This window comes from Eublepharis macularius, chromosome 17, assembly GCF_028583425.1.
Source record: "Eublepharis macularius isolate TG4126 chromosome 17, MPM_Emac_v1.0, whole genome shotgun sequence".
Classification (NCBI taxonomy): Eukaryota; Metazoa; Chordata; class Lepidosauria; order Squamata; family Eublepharidae; genus Eublepharis; species Eublepharis macularius.
Window position 1 is genome coordinate 18,773,579 of NC_072806.1, and position 19,292 is coordinate 18,792,870.

The 19,292-nt window shown below is 51.2% G+C and overlaps 1 protein-coding gene across 1 annotated transcript; it reads left to right on the forward strand.

Annotated features, from left to right (window-relative positions):
• Positions 1 to 8,066: 8,066 nt before the first annotated feature.
• On the forward strand, positions 8,067 to 10,418 carry FZD9 (frizzled class receptor 9). Its single transcript, XM_055002104.1, has one exon. It carries the CDS (start codon positions 8,123 to 8,125, stop codon positions 9,905 to 9,907), a length of 1,785 nt encoding a protein of 594 aa, XP_054858079.1. The 5' UTR covers positions 8,067 to 8,122; the 3' UTR covers positions 9,908 to 10,418.
• The last annotated feature ends 8,874 nt before the right edge of the window (positions 10,419 to 19,292 follow it).

Consider the following 19,292-nt stretch of genomic DNA (forward strand, 5'->3'; position numbering starts at 1 on the left):
ATCTGGTGGGAAGGAAGGGAGAAAGTGAAGAGCTGCGAGGTTGCCAGGAACCACAGTCTCCCGGCTTCCTGAGATACAACTTTGCCTTCGTCTGCCCCTTCCATTCTGAATGGGTTCTGGGCAGACTCCCCGTCCAAGTTCTATGCCTCCTTTCTTCTGGCTATTGATATTGGATCCCCTTCCAGGGCCATAAAGAAAGGTGATCTATCCCTCCACCTAGAGCCTTTTGCCTTTCTTCTGAAAGTCTTCCAGTCCTGGCGGAGCAGGGGCTGATGCTCAAGGACCATGTCAGCATGCAAGAGACCAGGCTGTTCTTGAGGCTGTTCTTACTGTGTGTGCAGCAGAGTGGCCGTCTTGTGTACATAACCAAGAGTCCAGAGCCCATTATTTTCCCAGGGAGAACATCTGTCTGCACCAAAAGGAATTCCACGTTGTTTCGGCCACATGCCTTGGCTCATTGGCAGCTGGCTGCATTTCTTTACAGCAGGAGTTTTTGAGCTCTCCGTCTATTTCGATGTCTGGCATGGAATCCCAGCAAATTGCAAAGGATTCTGGGACATGTTGCCTGGACAGCGGGGATGGCCAGTTGGTGGGCTGCCAGCTGGACCAAGACCCTGAAGATCTTTCCAGATTTCAGTGAAGGTGCAGTTTAAAAAGTTTGCCCACAGCTTCTCTCACAAGAAAAATGTTACCAAATTGTAAGAAACTGAGATAAATGCCAACACCGTTCTTTGGGAGTTTGTAATATCTATCCAATATGTAGTTTGTTTTATACTTCCTTCAAGAAACAAAACATAGCACACACAGTTGTGTCATCGCCATTTTATTTTCACAACCCTGACATGTAAATTGGGCCGAGAGTGTGACTGGCTCACAGGTTACCCACTGAGCTTCATAGCAGTGTTGGAATTTGAACTCGGGTCTCCCAGCTCTTTCTCCAACACCCTAGCTACAATTATACTATCTTTCAAATTTGTATTTTGTGTATTTATTTACACCATTTATACCCTACTTTTCTCTCTCCAGTGGGGACCTAAAGTGGCTTACAACATCATTCTACTTGCCTCCATTTTATCCATGCAACAACCCTATGAGGTAGGCTATACTAAGTGTATGTGTGAGACTGGCCCAAGGTCACCCAGCAAGCTTCCATGGCAGAGTGAGGATTCGAACCTGGGTTGACTAGATCCTATTCCAACAATAACTACTCCACACTGCTTCTCCAGTGTGCTATCAGTGTTGAAAATACCATATGGACCTCTGCTCTAATTCTGCAGACCTCCTCTCTTGTTCTGTGCAAAATGTCCTGTGCAAAATAACCTTCGGTCATGAAGTCTGTCCATTTGTGAGGGTTCCGTTTATGGCCACGGGATCAAGAACCCTCCCTGAAGAAAACAGAATGTGGCCTCTACTGACCTAGAACATGCCTTTGAATTCTTTAAAGCGTAGTGCACAAGGGCTGAAATCACACGCACACAGGAAGCTGCCTTCTGCTGAGCCACACCTTTGATCCATCAAGGCCCGTATTGTCTACTCGGACTGGAAGCAGCTCTCCAGGGCCTTATGCAGACATTTTTCACATCACCTGCTACCTGATCCTTTTAATTGGAGGTTCCAGGGATCGAACTTGGGACCTACTGCATGCAAAGCATGTACCCGTCCACTGAACTACAGCCCCTCTGTGTCAGCAGTGCTGGTCAACTTGCCAGTCTTCCAGGGAAGCTTGTCTGCAATTGAAGAAGCTCGGTCTTCCTTGATACACACTTTGAAATCTGTTGACCTGTGGATATGTCGACTTGGCTTATCAGAGGAGATGCTCTTGCTGTTTTTTAGCATTCGGCTACTTATCCACAGATCCGTTGAGATAATCCACTCATGTTAATCTCAGCATATGAAGAAGCCCAATGTCGGTATGCTTTGAGGAATAAATGAATTGCATATAAATGAACCTTGGCCCAAACTTGTTAAGCTTGCAGACATTTTTGGAAGCGGAGAAAGGCCAGTGGGCACCACCACAAAGTATCTGCCGATCTGCACAGTGCTTTGCTGTAGCTGCTTTCACACATCCTGGATAATACACTTTCAATGCACTTTAGCAATCATTTGCAATTGGATTTGCTGCTTTCACACAGGAAAATCTAGTTGCGAAGGATTGCTAAAGGACATTGATAAAGTGCATTATCCAATGCGTGTGAAAGAAGCCTGGTTTTGGATTTCCAAGGAGAGGATTTGCTCCCTGCATAGGCATACAGAGAAGTTTGCCAAACTCAGAGGCATAAGGAACATCTTTGCCTATGGAAAGCTGTGACATTCTTTCCCAGGATGAGTTCAGCTTCTTGCCAGTCAGTCAGCTTGTTGGGAATGATTTGAAGCTCTCCGTTTCCCCCCCCCCTGTCTTTGTTGCATTCCTTTGTTTGATCCACAAGACTCCCAAAGCACCAGGAAACGCAATGGCCATGGCACCCATGGGTTCCACATTGGGGATCATTGCCCTAGGAGGTACCAGCGGCTGTTGTTAAAGCCAGGATGCTTCCAACCAGTTGGAGGCATGTGCAGGCAGCAACATGCATGGATTTGGAAGGCTGTTCTTGACGCTTTCTTCTGCTGCTTCCTTCGGAGATGCTTCTTCCCCAGGTGCACCAGTCAGGAAGTACAATTAACACCTGGAGCCAGATCAGAGGGGCTAGCAGCCTGACAGCAGGGGGAGGGTGGGGCAGGCTTCCTCACGCTAACCCCAGGCTCCCTTGCGGGGGATTCGGGAGAGCAGCTTCTTTGAGAGAGGTCCAAGGGAAGGTGTTTCGAATGTGTGACGGAGCCCCTGCGCTTGCCTGATAGCCTGCCTTGCGTCTTTTTAAAAAGTGCCCCTTGACTTTAAAAAAACCTACTTATTGCTCTTTTGGTGCCTCTGGCCAAGAGCAACAGTTTTACATATTAAATCTAAATTAAATTAAAAGGTGTGTTTTTATAGCTCTCCCCAACTTCATGACCCCCCCTTCCCGTTTGCTGTTAACTCTTCCCTCTCCGTCTTGTCTCAGAAAAGTCTGGATGGCTTTGGAGCAGATATTGGGGGAAGGGTGAGTAGGCTGGCTGGGATGAGGCTGAGTGAAAGCCACAGGGGTCTTCCATCTTTTTAACAGGACTTTCCTTAAACAAGAGCTTGTTCCTTGGCCTGATTCAGGTTGGAATTCCAAAAGGTGATTGAAAAAAATGACTGGAGATTTCATGCCACTGGAATGAGTTCACAGAGCAATTCACAGAACACTTTCCGAGGAGTAAGCCCCATTGAATACACTCGAATAGGATTCTGCGAAGACTTGCTCAGGATTGCTGCCTAAGGGATGAACAAAACGTGACATTTGGCATGAGTCACGGGTGAGAGTTCCTGACCCACGTTGTGTTAGAGTCAAATGCTACCACCTGGAAACAAAGTTTCTACACAAGATGCCTGGGTGAGTAGTCATCAAGTGTCGGGAGATGCAATGTTCGCCGGGAAGTGTCTCCCCTTCCAGATCCTTTGCCCTGCTAATGCTCAGTTAATTCAAAGTTTTAAGCAGTGAGGGCAGCAGGGTAAAAGCTCCGGAAGGGAAGACAGCCTGGCACACCAGAGGCGGCAGAGGGCTATGAGAGAATCCATCCCCTTGAGAGCGATCTCCGCTGGTTCTGTCTTTTAAAACTACGCTTCCGGGCTAACATTGCATCTCCTGACACTTTGACAAACATGCACTCAGGCATCTCATATAGAGAGAGACTCAAAGTTTTCAAGCGTGCCCAGGTATAATTCAGATTGGGACCACAGCACTGAGGGTGGGGGACATTAACCTTCCCTCCAGGTGCTGTTTTTCTGAGCTAAAATGGCCCTGTGCGGCCCCACAACTGGGTAAATAGCACCCCTCGGGACTATTTTAGTTTGGGGAAACTATGCTGGAGGGATGCCAAAGCCCTTGTTCCTTCAGCACCACAGTCCCAATTCAAAGCAGGCTCCAGCACACTTGGAATCTTTTGTATCCAGACAGTAGCTTTGGGCTGTAATGTGATACAAGTCAGATCCAGGGACCCCAAATCCCACCGGGTGCCAAATGACGCATCTAGTTTGGCTCTAAGTGGTAGATATTATGGATGTGGAAGTAGCATGGAATGACAGTAAAAAAATCATCATTGGCAATAACTGGGGGAGAAACATACGAATCTAGGGTATCCATTGAGAAGGAAGCTTATGGCAAACTCAGTTTTACTTCTCAGCACATGGCAAGGAAGGGTTGCTTCCCAGCAACCAGGCAACGAAATAGCCGTACTCTGGAAGAGGGGTTCTTTTTTAGCCTGTTAAGAGACTGGTGCCAGTATATATAGGTAAGCAGGGCAGAGTCCATTGGTGCGATTCAGGTTTCCCCAATTGGTGCCCTTGGATGCCATGATACCCAGCAGTATTTTCCTTGAAATGCTGTTCCTGGGGGGCACAGGACCAGAGGGCAAATCGAGGTCTGCAGCAGGGAGGGAGAGCTGGCAGAAATTACATTATAGCTTTCTTCCTATGAAACATTTTTCAATGACATTCACCATTAGAGATGTTGAATTTGGGATTTTTTACGAAAGCACGGTGCAAACGGTGCAAGGAGGTTGTTGATTCTCAGGGGCTCCCTGGGTGCACTGGCCATACCCCAGATCTACCCCAGAAGTGGCCTCCGATGCAAGCTTGTGTCCCCCCACCCTGCTCCTAATCTCAAGGTTTCGGTTAGCTATTAGAGCCATTCCAATGTTTGAACCTCTCCAGTGTCTTGGGGGCCAGCTCTCATCAATAGCCAGCAGCTTGCAAAATTCCCACCACGGAGAGACATCTGCTCGCACCAGCGCGACTGTGCCCTACTGTTCCTTTGGTCCTACCTTTCATTTCAATCGGCGCCATAAAACTAAACAAATATTCTGCCGAGAAAAAAGAGGCAATCTCGCCATTTGCTGGATGATGATCTATTACAATCACACAGTGTTGTGATGCCTCTCTGGGGGGTGAAGGTTACCCGCTGCAACGCCTGCCTGTTAGGACGATCCTGGAGAAAATAATGGCTTGGCTATACTGGAATGTATTTCTTTCTTTCTTCATTGACTTCATTTATACTCCTGCCTTTCTCCCCTAGGTGCTCGCATCATTCTCAGTTTTCTCCTCCCAAGCCTGTGAGTGACCGGCTTAAGGTCACCCAGCAAGATTGCATGGCAGACGGGATTCAAATCGGCGCCTTTCAGATTGTAGTCTGACACACTAACCACTACACAACAGTGGGTGTCTTGCTGATGGATTTGGCAATCATCAAAGTTCAGTTTGTGCGCCCAAATATGCAAACCACAATCAGATCAAGATGAGTAGCCCTGTTTGTCTGTCTGTAGCAGCAGAAAAGAGCAAGAGTCCAGTAGCACCGGTAAGACTAACATTTGTGGCAGAAGTGAGCTGTTATGGAAGTCATAGCTGAGCCTCAGCAGGGAAAAAGCTCCAGAAGGGGAGACATTTTCCGGCGACTACAAATTTTGTCAGTCTTATAGGTGTTACTGGACTCTTGCTCTTGTGCTTGAAAGCTTATATCCTGGAAATCTTGTTGGTCTTTACGTCGCTCCTGGACTCACTCTTCTTCTGCAGACCGGTATGTCTATCCACCTGAAACTTACATATAGTAGTGGAAAGGACCGTCAAGTCATTGCTGACTTATGGTGACCCCTACTGTTATTTTCAAGGCAAGAGAGAGGTGGTTTGCTATTGCCTGCCTCTGCAGCCCTGGTCTTCTTTGGAGACCAGTTACTAACCAAGGCTGACCCTGCTTAGCTCCCGAGATCTCACGAGATCAGGCTTGCCCGGGTTATCCAGGTCAGGCTGAAGCTTAAAATCCGGTAGAAACTAAATCTGTAAAAAATCCTTCTGTGGAATAAGAATTTATAACCAATGAAGGGAGAAACTTTGAGAACTACTAAATCAAACGGGGCATCTTCATACTGCAGCCATGGAGGGACAGCGCCCTTCCCCTAAAACCCTTTGGGCTCCTTGCCATTCACAACAAGCGGTGGCGAAGAATTCCACAGGCCAGGATGGCTTTGTGCAAAGACTTATTGTCCTCCAGCTGGCTGCCCCTCTTCAGGTCACCGGAGACCGAGGAAGACGCTATGAATGTCCCACCTGCTTCCCTGGCCAGGAAATCTCCAAGGACAGGGAATGTGAATCCCTGGAATGTCCCTTTGCGCAGCCAGGCTGCAGAAGAGCCACAATGAAACGCCCACCTCCTTTGGCACCCCTGGGGAGGCCTGGCAGCACAAAAAAGGCCAGGTGGTCACGACTACAGGTCCATGGCAGCTGTCTTTCGAGGCCAGGAGGGAAGGGATCCCGGAAAGCTTAGCCTGGCCCCATCAGGCATTTCAGCCTCCCTCTGAGGCAAACCAGTCTGGAGGCTGGGAGCCTCTTCTAACCTCCCGAGCTGCACTGGATAAGGGAGTGGGTAAGCTGCCCATTTTCACAGGCGTTTTTGTGTCCGCGCCTGTTAGCAGCCGGCGGTTGATTAAATATTCTGTTTATTACGAGCAGATCCCGGCATCTCTCTGGTACGTGCCTACGTGTGCCACATACATAATAATCCCTTAATGTAACAGAGAGCGTTTCATCTTCAAAGCACTTTCCAAAGATTCCCTAATGCATTAAACATGTTTGCTCCCTCCCGGAGGGAGCTGTGCCTGGGCTTTCCAGAGTCCCTTCTGGAATCATCTCTTGCACCCCGAGTGCAATGAGTTTTGATGGGGAGGAGGAGTAATGAATTTTGAAAAGGGGAGGGGCATAAGAGACGTCTCCTTGGCTGGTACTCAGTGCCAGCCATAACACTTCTCGGAGGGATCCTTAGGTCACTGAAAGCCTGGGAGAGACTGCATACCTGTATATGTTGTGTGTGTGTAAGACTATTCCCCAGTTCTATTTAAAAGTAATTTTCCAGAACATGTGCAATTTCCAGAGTACATGGCAGAACAATCGAATGACAGCCTTCATAGGGAACCACACAATAGCTTAAGAGCCCAGGTGTGCATATGAATGCAGTGCATAATCTAAAGATAATATTTCTTTGATGCACCATCCAAGCATGGAAGCCAGCTAAATTCGGGCGCACCCTGGGGACTCCCACCACAGTTTGGGGAATGTCCTCCCCCCACTTACTTTGTGGAAGCTGCAGAATGCAGCGTGCCAAGAGCAAAGAATTGGATTGGTTTAGGAGCCAAAGGCCACCCTTGTCTGACCAATTCAGGATCCAGCCAAATAAATCAAGCACTCCAGATGGCTCAAGCGAGTGAGCCAGTGTGCATTCTAGAAAGAAGGCCCTTCGCTAGAACGAACATCTTCAGGGTCGCGCAGGTCTACTCACGTGATATGCCCCACCGAAGAATCGCAGGTTTTCCTCTTACAACTGGGGGGCTGGGGGGGGTGGAAAGAGAAAGAAGAAGGTGATCGTCTGGCTACGAACTTCGCCCTCGTCTTTGCGCTGGAGGCGCGGGAGCGGAGCGTGGATGGGCGGGGAAGCGCTTTCTCGCTTGCTAGGAGCCGCCCCTGGCTAGGGTTGCCAGCTCCAGGCCGGGGAATTCCTGTATATTGGGGGGGGCGAACCTGGAAAAGGTGTAGTTGGGGACAGGAGGAACCTCAGCGAAGTACACTGCCATAAAGTCCGCCTTCCAATGCAGCCATGTTCTCCACTGGTCTCTATGGCTTGGAGATCAGTTGTAACTTCGGGAGATCTCCAGCCACCCCCTGGAGACTGGCAACCCCACCCGGCAGGGATCCGCCGCGGCGCTTCAGCAGCTGTTCGGCGCGCCTGGGCCAACCGGGAGCCCCCCCTCGGCTGGCCCAGCTCCTGCCTCTCGGCGCCGCGAAGGGAAGCCACGCGAGTCGGCCACCCCGCAGCCCCGCCCCGCGCGGGGTGTGTCCCTGCGGCGCCGGGCCCGCCTCCCGGGGGTGTAGCTGAGCCGCAGCTGAGGCGCCGCGAGCGGAGCGCCGGCCTGGGCTGGGGCGCATGGCGGGCGAGCGGGCGGCTGTGCGCCACGGCGCGGAGGGACGCGGGCGGCGGGCGGCAGGTGCGATGCGGTGAGGCGCGGCGCAGCCAGGCGGGCAGGCATGGGCGCGCCTCCTCGGCTGGCCCCGGCGGAGCTGCTGCGGGCGGCGGCGGCGCTGCTGTGCCAGTTGGTGGTGGCCGGCTCCACGCTGGAGATGCTGGCGGGCAGCGCGTACGACGCGGAGCGCGGGCGGGGCGGCGGGCGCTGCCAGCCCATCGAGATCCCCATGTGCCAGGGCATCGGCTACAACCTGACCCGCATGCCCAACCTGCTGGGCCACGAGCACCAGGGCGAGGCGGCGCTCAAGCTGCACGAGTTCGCGCCGCTGGTGGCCTACGGCTGCCACGGCCACCTGCGCTTCTTCCTCTGCTCGCTCTACGCGCCCATGTGCACCGACCAGGTGTCCAGCAGCATCCCCGCCTGCCGGCCCATGTGCGAGCAGGCGCGCCAGCGCTGCGCCCCCATCATGGAGCACTTCCACTTTGGCTGGCCCGACTCCCTGGACTGCTCCCGCTTGCCCACCAAGAACGACCCCCATGCGCTCTGCATGGAGGCGCCGGAGAACGCCACCACGGCGGAGCCTCACCGTGGCCAGGGCATGCTGCCCGTGGCGCCTCGGGCCCGGCCTGCTGCTGGCGAAGGCCGCCCCGGTCCTGGAGCTGTGGGCACTTGTAAGAATGCTGGCAAGTTCCAGTATGTGGAGAAGAGCCTTTCCTGTGCCCCCCGCTGCTCCCCCGGCGTGGACGTGTACTGGTCCCGGGAGGATAAAGACTTTGCCTTCATCTGGATGGCCGTGTGGGCCACCCTCTGCTTTGTCTCCACTGCCTTCACCGTGCTCACTTTCCTTCTGGACCCGCACCGCTTCCAGTACCCCGAGCGGCCCATCATCTTCCTCTCCATGTGCTACAACGTGTACTCCGTGGCCTTCATCATCCGCTCAGTGGCCGGTGCGGAGAACATTGCCTGCGACCGGGAGAATGGCGAACTGTACATCATCCAGGAAGGGCTGGAGAGCACCGGCTGCACCATCGTCTTCCTCATCCTCTACTACTTCGGCATGGCTAGTTCCCTCTGGTGGGTCATCTTGACCTTGACGTGGTTCTTGGCGGCTGGGAAGAAGTGGGGCCACGAAGCCATCGAAGCCCACAGCAGCTACTTCCACATGGCCGCCTGGGGCATCCCTGCCATGAAAACCATCGTCATCCTCACCATGAGGAAGGTGGCAGGAGATGAGCTGACGGGGCTTTGCTACGTGGGGAGCATGGACGTCAGCGCCCTGACGGGCTTCGTTCTCATCCCGCTCTCTTGCTACCTGGTCATCGGCACATCCTTCATCTTGACAGGCTTCGTGGCCCTCTTCCACATCCGTAAGATCATGAAGACTGGGGGCACAAATACGGAGAAACTGGAAAAACTCATGGTGAAGATTGGGGTCTTCTCCATTCTGTACACCGTACCGGCCACCTGTGTGATTGTCTGTTATTTCTACGAGCGGCTGAACATGGATTACTGGAACCTTCGGGCCCTGGAGCATGAATGTGTCGCCTTTCCTGGCCGGCGTGGCGTGGACTGCTCCTTGGATTCCTCAGTGCCGACTGTGGCCGTCTTTATGCTCAAGATTTTCATGTCCTTGGTGGTTGGCATCACCAGTGGGGTTTGGGTGTGGAGTTCCAAAACTCTTCAGACCTGGCAGAGCTTGTGCAATAGGAAACTAGGGGTGAGGACTAGGGGGAAGCCATGCAGCGGGGTGACCTGCCCTGGGGCACACTGCCACTACAAGGCTCCAACACTCATGCTGCACATGACCAAGACAGACCCTTACCTGGAAAACCCAACGCATGTCTAAAAGTGGGACAAACCTACCGAGTCATCTTTGAGGCATGAGGGAACATCTCGACTTCCTGGGATCTGCTTATTCCAGCAGGTTTAAACAAGAACAAGCAAGGAAGTCATGTGAACAGAGGACGGGGGCCGAGAGAAAGGTTTCAGGTGTTGCAGCATGCAGGCATCTGGGTGGGGGGCTACTTTATGATGACTTTGTCTAGGGGACCCCTAAAGCGGCATGTAGCAGGGAGACCTAACTTTTCTGCGCTGTCCCTACCTCCTCTCTTCCAGCGAACCCGTTAAATGTAGCTGTTCTTTCCTAATGTCGTGGTTTTGGGTGTCTCTGTTGCCAAAATCCAGTAATTTTTCTAATGTTTTATGATGGAGGTGAGAGGGAGAGAGGATTTGTCCAAGTTTATTTAATTCTGTAATTTATTCTAGATTTTTTTTTAAAAAAAGAAAGAAATCATTAGCTGAAAGAAATGGAAAAAGGAAAAAAAATATCCCAATAAACCCTGGCTGTGTTATTTCAACGGAGGTTGATGCTGTTTGCAGGAATTCAAGGCGGCTTTGGAAACAGCTGTTCCAAAAGAACAGGGGGAAATGGGGAGGAGGGGGTGAAGACTCAGGCGCAGCCGTAATTTGGGTGGGGGGGGTAAAGTCCCTTTGCTCCAAAGCTGGCAATGGAGTTTGGTGGCACTGGGCAGGTTAGCCCTTTGGCCTGGGCCAGAGCTTTCCATCCCGGATGGTGAAGAAGATTGCACAAGTTGTTACCAGCAGTTGAGGCCAAGGGCAGAGGGCTCTCAAAATATTTTTAGCCCTGCTGGAGAGAGACAAAGTGAAGCTGGCTGTGCCAAGGCTGTCGGAGCCATCCCACACACGCCCAGCCGTGCACACGCACCCCCTCCCCCAGTGGCTGCCAGTCCTCTGACCTTCAGCCTAGCATGCTGCTGAGATCCAGGCAGGCAGCTGCCAGGAGCTTGCAGTCCCTAGCAGCTGTCTCTTGGGCTTTGCCAGGGCTGCCCCGGGGTGCTGACCGAGGGGAGGCTTCGTCCTGGGGCGGCTCATTTTGCCCTCTGGAGACCTGAGTTGACGCATATGCCCGGGACTGTGGGAGGGGAGAAGCAAGATCCTCACTACTCGCCAAGGGACAAGCCAAAGCCAGTTGGGGAGGGGTGCAGGGGGGCATCTCTTAGGTGCTGAGTTGTTTCCTGCCTGCCTGGGTTTCCGTTGGGGCATGGCAAAGCGGGCAAATGGCGAGTGGGAAATGACGACCTTTGGGCAGCTTTCTAGCATGTGTCACCCCATGGTATTAGATCAAGATGGGTAGTCTGTCTGTAGCAGTAGAAAAGAGCAAGAGTCCAGTAGCACCAATAAGACTAACAAAATCTGCGGAAGGGTAGGAGCTTTCATCATGAGTCACAGCTCACTTCTTCAGGTATCTGAAGAAGTGAGCTGTGACTCATGAAAGCTCCTACCCTTCCGCAGATTTTGAGCTGTGATTCACAAAAGCTCATACCCTACCACAAATTCTGTTAGTCTTATAGATGCTACAGAACTCTTGCTCTTTTCTACCCGCCCCCCCCCCAGGGTGTGTTGGCCATATGATCAGAGGTTCAAGGCAAGGGCCAAGATCCGCTTCCCATTGCCTGCCGCTTCTAGCCAAGGAGGAGCCAGGCAGCATCCCAGCCATGATGCTCTTGGGCCGCTTGTAGCAACAGGCTGGGGGGCTTCTCTTGACATCCCTTTGGTCTCCGGTTGCTGCTTAAGACCTAATAGCCCCCTCCTCGGTTTCCCTAGAGAGCTCCTGGCTCGTTGCCAAGAAGGAGCCAGCTGCTCCACAAGCCTGAAGAGAGAGAGAGAGAGAGAGAGAGAGAGAGAGAGAGAGAGAGAGAGAGTATGGGGGGACCGTTTGGGAGCAGCAAAGGCCAGGGCTGGCTGCAACTTTGCCTGCTTGCTCTCCTTGGCTGGGTCAGTCGCTCAGTTCCTAGTGCTGATTTTGGCACTCTCCTCCCTCACCCCCAAGCCTGCCAGGAGCCAGGCCTTCCCGCAGGCGGATGAATAATCCTTTCCATTCTCACCCCCTCCCTTCCAGGTGATTTGCTTCGGTGCCTCATGCATTGGAGTTTTTGTGGGCTGCAACAGCGCTGAGGAGGCTTGAGAGACCCTCAGCTCTTTGAAGCACCCCCTACCCTGTAGGGAGGGAGCTGTGGAGAAGTGGATGTGAGGGGGGGGGGCTCTGGAACTCTTCAGTGGCAGAATCGCAGGCGATGGAAGCCTTTCTTTTTGTATCTGCTCTGCTTTCAGACTTTAGTTCTCCTGTTGTCCAGTTTTCCCTCAAAGGGGAGATGAAAGTCTCAGAAACCTTACCTGTCCTTAGAATCCCAAATGGACCCAGCTGTTGTCTTTGGGAGTGCAGGGGGGAAGTGTCAGGGCCTCCAAACTGAGCTTGGGTTGCCCACAGCACAAGTCCTGTTCACAAGTTACAGTGAATTCATGTACAATCCATGTACGGTGTACACTTGATGGTTCTTTATACGTGCGTTGAGTAATTCTCCTGTTACTTTCAATGCAAGTACAACTGAAAATACAATACAATCCCCACATTTATTCAGGGACCGATCCCGAGTTTAATTTGTAGTGAATGCACGTTGGCTCTTTCTTACAAACAGGCAGGATGTATGTGCATTCATTCAACAGGGCTACCTGGTTCCCATTTCTGCCAGGGAATTGCAGAGTATTCTAAAGGAGCAAAATCTTAGCATGTGTTCTGTCCATTCGCTGCCTCAGCAATCCCAAAGATAAAGTAAAAAGAAAGCTATGGAGCATTTTGGAAGCGGCTAGCTTGTTGAGATAGGAGCAGCCAGCTCCAACACTTGGCTGATGGAAGTTTGCCACCTTCACCATGCTCTGCAAAGGAAGGCAATGGCAAACCACGGTTTTTCAGTTGCCTTGAAAACCACTTGCTGGGGTTGGTTGCAACTTGATGGTATATGCATACATACATGATGGGGGGGTGCATATCTGGATAAGTGAGATGTCTTTTGTGTTGAGGATTCAGAGTGATCGCAAAGCTCTGAATGGTTCCTGGAGGGCAGGTGGTGGGTGTCTGTAAAAGCCTTGGGAGATGGTTCAGCTGCTATGCAGCGAGCCACACAATGCCCACCTGGCCTCACATTTGAGATTTCACTTTGCCAACCAGCTGTGACGCTGGGTAGTGCATTCAACACATGGCAATCAGACTGTGGGGAGAGCAATTAAGGGCAAGGCACGGCTGGGGCTTCCCCTTCTGACCCTTTATAGGGGAGATCTAAGGGCGAGTTCTTCTGGGGCCGTGCCAGTGACACCTGTGAAGGGTGGCATTTCTGGGAGCACGAGGAAGAAGTCCCTGGATGGCACCACTTGCAAGATGGCTTATTGCTATTTGCTAAACTCTGGAAGGGGGTGAGGGAGGGGGGGGATATCTTTTATGGCATGCGTCTGTTCACAATACGTTTTTGATTTTCAGACCGTTTCTTCTCTCCCTCCCCACATCATCTCTGCTGTGCACACAAATCCGAGCCCTTCTGTTTGCGTCTTATGCTATCACCCGGTCCACATCTGCTGGGATCAGATGGGAATGAGACACATCAAAGAGAAACTCTCTTCCCCCTGGGGGCTCCAGAGGTGTTTGCTGATAATGGAGAGTTTCTTTGTGTCTTCTTAGTCAAGCAAGCGGGAAACATTATGGTCTGCGTGGGACTCCAGCATCAAAGGAAAGGCCCCTTGGCTCCCAGATGTGGCCTGGCCACCTGGGATTCACAGAGGGAGGTGCACAATAAATAGTATGGGGGAATTCCTGTAGTGTGAAGGCGTGACTGAGCGCTCCCCCATTTTTTGCAGGGCAATTTCTAGCAAAAAATAGCTCACAGTGCCAAACTTGATCCCCAGGCTTTCTCTGAACCAATGTTTAGCGCACAGTTCCTGCCAGGTCAGTCCCAGAACTTGTCTTCAGTGCTGGAGCTCAGCCCCTGAGCATGTGCAGAGTGCCTTCCCTCACTACTACAGTCAGCCCAAGTGCAACTTCCAGGCAGGCTTCAGCCCCTGCCATGGAAAAATTAGCACCACCGCAGCCTTGTTTAACTAGAAACAGCCGATCACCTTTTTGTCTCCTGCTGAGCACCTCGCTTGCCTGTTTTTAGGGGCTCTTCCAATCTAAAGCAGCTACAGCTCAGAAACTGCAATAAGGGGCACTGGCTAGGAATTCCTGCATCTGTCCGGGAAGTCACAGGCCCTTTGAAAAAAATTACATTCTCCTCCCCGCCCCCAGCAGAATACTACTGGCAATATGAAAGGCAGGCACAGCTGGCACTGTGGCTCTTGAACAAACATTGAGCGCCCCCCCCCCCAACTCTCCCTGAGCTCATCTCTGAGCTGCATATTGCATGGCCTTCCCTCTCCATCTTCTTTGCTGGGACCTCTTGGGGCTTGGGATGGGTTGTGGGACCTTTTTCAGTGTGCACCAGGGGCCATGTCATGACTCCGTGCTTCTCTGCAACTAGTTTGTGCTGTTAATTTGTATTTTTTTCTTTTGCGCAACAGCAGATTGCAAAAGACCAGGAAAGCACATCAGCAAATCGGGGAGGGTGGGGGGAATCCTTCCCAGTCTGCTCACTTCTTTGCAGCTGCCTGCTAGCTTTTCCTGGCCTTTAGTCACCTTGCCATTTAAGCTCCAATACAGCAACAGCCGGGCAGTGTAATGGTTAAGAGAGTTAGCCTAGGATGTGGAACCCCGACTCTGCCGTGGCTGGCTGGGGACAGTTACTCTTGGCCTGAATGGAAGAGGAAAGAATAATGTGAATTGTTTTGGGTCCCCATTAGGGAGAAAAGGGGGGTATAAATGATCTAAATAGAAGAATACTTTTCCTGCTTCGTGTTCTCTCTAGCTAGTGTGGTTTTACTCCGCTTCCTCCAAGAAGCTCAGAGTGCTGCACGTGGTTCTCCCTTACCTGGCTAGACTGAGTGAGTTTCATAGCAAAGCAGTGGTGATGGTTTGAGGTCAGATCTCTTCCATCCTAGCTTGAGACCGCACTACCCTTGCTCTCCAGCCCCCTTGAGCATTGCAGGACCTGCATTGCTCAGCTGAAACATCACCTAGGTTGGGAGCTCATTTTTGCTAATCCAGTCTGCAAATTGTCCTCTACCTTTCTGGGGCTCTCTTGGCTTCAGTTTCATCATGGGTCATGTCATTGGGAGGGGGGCGGTTTCAAGGTTGAGGGAAACCTCTGCATTTTCTAAAAATTTGCAAGCATTCACAGCTTTAATGGGGCTGGAACCACTGGGAAGCGAAATCCCTCCAATAAAGAAGCCCGTGTCTGTACCCTCCTCACCAATGGGAGGAGGTGGCCTGTGGCTGCTGGTTGGAGCAAGAAATGCAACCTGCACATCCGCAGAAGTATGGCTTCCAATTCCTTATCACAGTCCAGGGCCTGTCCTGGGAAACTGACACAACGGTAGAGGCCCATGCATCCCTCTTGCTGCTCAGCTGGAAGGAGTAGAACCCCACATCTTCAAGCACTTCCCCAGACTGGCCTTGGGCTCCCATCCTGGAGGATGCTGGGCCAGCTCCAGTAGCCAGTGGGTGAAGCCAGCTGCTCTTCTAGATGAAAGCAGAGTGGCTGCCTTTGCACTGATGTGATTGATGTCAGGAGCTGCTTTAATCTGTCACTCCTTGGGGGTCTCACTCTGTCTTCAGTTGTGAGCTCCAAGAGAACATGGGCCTCCTGTGGGAGGTGGCGTGCTCCATCCTGTGCGCTAGTAAGATCTTCATTTGTAACTCATCCAGAACTCCTCCCCGCACCCCAGTGCTGCTGTGCCTTGGGGCTTCATTTTGAAGGTACAGGGGAGAGGATGCAGCTACGAAGGTCTTGAGAGGGATAGAAGAGGCTGTTATATGGAGGAGGATGGTGCTAGTATGTGGCTGTGTGCATGTGCTGACTCTTCCTAGTTGCCAAATGTTTGTGTGCATCACAACTGCACAGCAGCCAAAGCTGGCTGCGTGGGGGTGAATTGTCTGGAGGTTCCCCTTCCCAAAGGTGGTCCAGAAACTTCAGAATATTGCTACGCAAGGCATGGAGGAGGGGGTTGTCACAGCTTTCATAGCTCACTTGCTTATTTTGGGGCCTAATTCAAGGAGTGGGTTTGAATGTGAGCAGCTTGGGCATTTCTCCCCCTTGCCATTTAAGATCTGCCAAGAAAGCCACATAGCCGTTTGGCCTAAACTTGTCAGGGCTTGGAAGCTAAGGTGTACTTGGATGGGAGACCAAGGAAGACAGGGGCTGCTGTGTGGAGGATCAGTAAGATTTGTGTCCGGTGGCACTTTAACAAGATTTTTCGGGTATCGAGCCTTCGAGAATCAAAGCTCCATTCTCTGGATACAGGGAGGAGTGGCGATCTCTGAGCCTTTATACCCCAGACAGGAAGCGGGAGGGGTGGAGCAAGGATGGTAAAGGTACAATGCAGCTGGATTAGACCAAAATTTGGCATCTGAAGTGAGATAAGAATCCTATGAGGAAGGCAACGGCAAATCACCTCTGCTCATCTCTTACCCTGAACACCATATGGATGAGGTTGCTGAGCTGGTTGCACCTGACAGCACTAAGAGACAGCCATGCACAACGTACCTGCAATGAGCGTGGCCCTTTCTGTTGTTGGCCCGGAGCTCTGGAATATGGTGGGAACACTGTGGGGGCTCCCTTGCGGAAGTAGGCTAAGCTTGTTTCCATTGTCCTTTATGTCTGCAGAAGCTGAATTGCAAAATGCTTTCTTCTGGTCTGCTGCCTGTTTGTTTTACTGACTTAGTTTTGGTTTGTATTGCTTAGCTTTTCATTGGTTTAGGCTTCCCCTCCTCCCCTGTTGTATTTTAAGAGTTGATACACAGCTTTGAATGTTTGTTTTACATAAGAAAGTGGTATTTTTTGGGGGGGGGGAAATCCTCTAAATAAGTAACATCCCAATTCTACTATGAAGAAAGTTGATTTTTCTGGCTGGAATAAGCCATATGGTGTTAATTCATTTGCACCAGTCAGGATTACTTTGCATAATGATTTGGTAGTGGGGTTGAGAGAACTGGGAGGACAAGTTCAGCTCCCCTTTGGCCAGTACTGAGACCTAGAGGATCATCACTTCTTTTGTATCCAGTTGGAATCTCAAAGCTCAGCCTCTAAGCAGTTCTCTTAAACGCAACCAGTAATATAGAACAAAAAGAGGGCCGAGATCAGCATTCATGGGGGTTGGCCCCACAGCCACAACAGGATACCCTTCCACTTAAGTCTTGCCAAATCCTGTGTATCACCCTGCACTTACGTGCAGGACTTCCTCCTAAGCATTAAGCACTCAGTAAAGATTTAAGAATTAAAAAAATAATGTGAGCATAGCCTGAAATCTGTCCCCTAATAGCAGATGAGATGGAATGGAAAGGCACTCAACACTTGGGTTCACATGGACCCGTTGTGGCGGAGGGATGAGTGATGGCTCTTTGTACCCCACCAGTACCTGGAAGAGGAGCCCAGGGGCACGGAATGCCACATCTTAGAAGAGAGCAAGGCCCAGAGTGGCAATTTTCCTGTCATGGGGGGCAAGGCCCAGCTCAGCATCCTGCTGGTTCTAACAAATCCACTGCAACCATCCAGCCTTTGGCCAAGTGGCTTTCATATGAAAAAGTGTCCCAGGGCTCTTTCTCCCACTGCACTTCATGCTGAGCCCCCGAGACAAGCATGGAGGTTCCACTTCCCTCTGGCTTGTCTCCAGTGCCAGCTGCCAGGCAGAGAAGGTGATGCGGTTGGGGCCACAGCAGGGGAGAGATGACACCAGTGGAGGCAGGCAGCCTGTGTTTTCTCTAGCCTCGTCTTTAACAGACACGACTGCCACCTGGCTCCTCCTCCCTTACACTGAAACCACACCATGAAGAAATGGTAGCCAGAATGGCCAGGGCTCTTCACCCCCCACCCCCCGCCCCCAAGTGCAAGATGCAATTCTAGATGAAGCGATGACCCCCCCCCCTACCTTAAAAGGGGAAAGGGCAGAATAGCCCAGCAATGAAGAAGGTGCCTGGGAGTTTTTACATGAAGGGAAGCAGAGGCACAGAATTACCTCCCACAACTTTTGGCCCTGTGGTCTCCAAATGTGCATTGAGGGAGATACCGACAAAACATCAGTCGTTTAAATTCCAAGCAGTTGTCTCTTTCATCTCACAAGAGTGTACTTCACAATGCAAAAACCACGCATGAAATGGCCAAGATCTTTTATGCTGACCAAACTGGTACTCCTGGCTCTAGCAGTGTGCCAGAAATAGAGGTACCTTCCAAAGTGATGGATTGCAAGCCTTAAAATGGATTGTACAGCAGGCATCCTTTCTGCCATTCCAATCCAGTCCAGGTAAGGCCTAGAGGCAGCAGCCCCCTGAAGGTTTGACAGAAAGCCTATGCAATCTATGATTTTCCCTAGTCTTCAGGCCATCAGTAGCTGCATGGGTGGAGCCTCATGCAGGGAACCTGTGCAGTGGGAGAGGGGCCTTTGCCCCTGTGCCATTTCCCCTACTTCAATATTAGCCTTCAGAGGCCCTGGCCTCTATATGTGAGAATCTTGGGTAGGAAATACTAGGAATTTATGCTTGAAGCTGCTTCAGGACAGCAAGTTGAACTAAATGTACCTGTAGTTGGTCCTGGAATCCATCCTTTCTTTTTGTGAGTGTCTTCTACACAGCTATAGGCAGGAAGAACCCTTTGGCCTGTGCTGCCCCCTGCCGGCAGCTCATCCTGAAAGTTGTTTTGATAGCAAACATCTACAGCATAGCATAAGACAGCCAGAGCAAGGGGGTTCTGGCAGCTGGTTTCAATTCACCTAGCAAGACGACAGCTAAAGAAGTGAACCATGGTTCTCCTGCAGCTTGTGGGTTCAGCCTTTATGCTCACTGACACTAGCTATGTACTGTAAAGCAACCCATCTCTAAGGCAACAGAAGGGATTAAATGACTCTAGGCTTCCTGTCAAATATGAGAGCTGTCTCTCAGAGCACAGTGTGCATAAACAGGACAATATATCAGAACCATTCAACAAGCAATACATCTTTTTGTTACCTCTGGTTTTTGGGTTGGAGCTGCAGAAGCCTTAAGGCACAAGACATTGCAAATGTAATTGACGCAACAGTTTCCTTACTGCATTTTAAAATAACCACATGTGAACAAGGAAGCTGCAGAGGTGATGCAGCAGAAACTCCTGCTTGCTTTGCCAGTTATGTTCTCACTGTTATAGACATTCTCATTTTTGCAGCTGAGAACCAAACTCCCAACTCAGATTAGGAGCAACAAGTCCGGGCCAGGAGGAAGGGGGCCCAGCAAATCTCCAAACAGGCAGATGAATCTGGTTCAC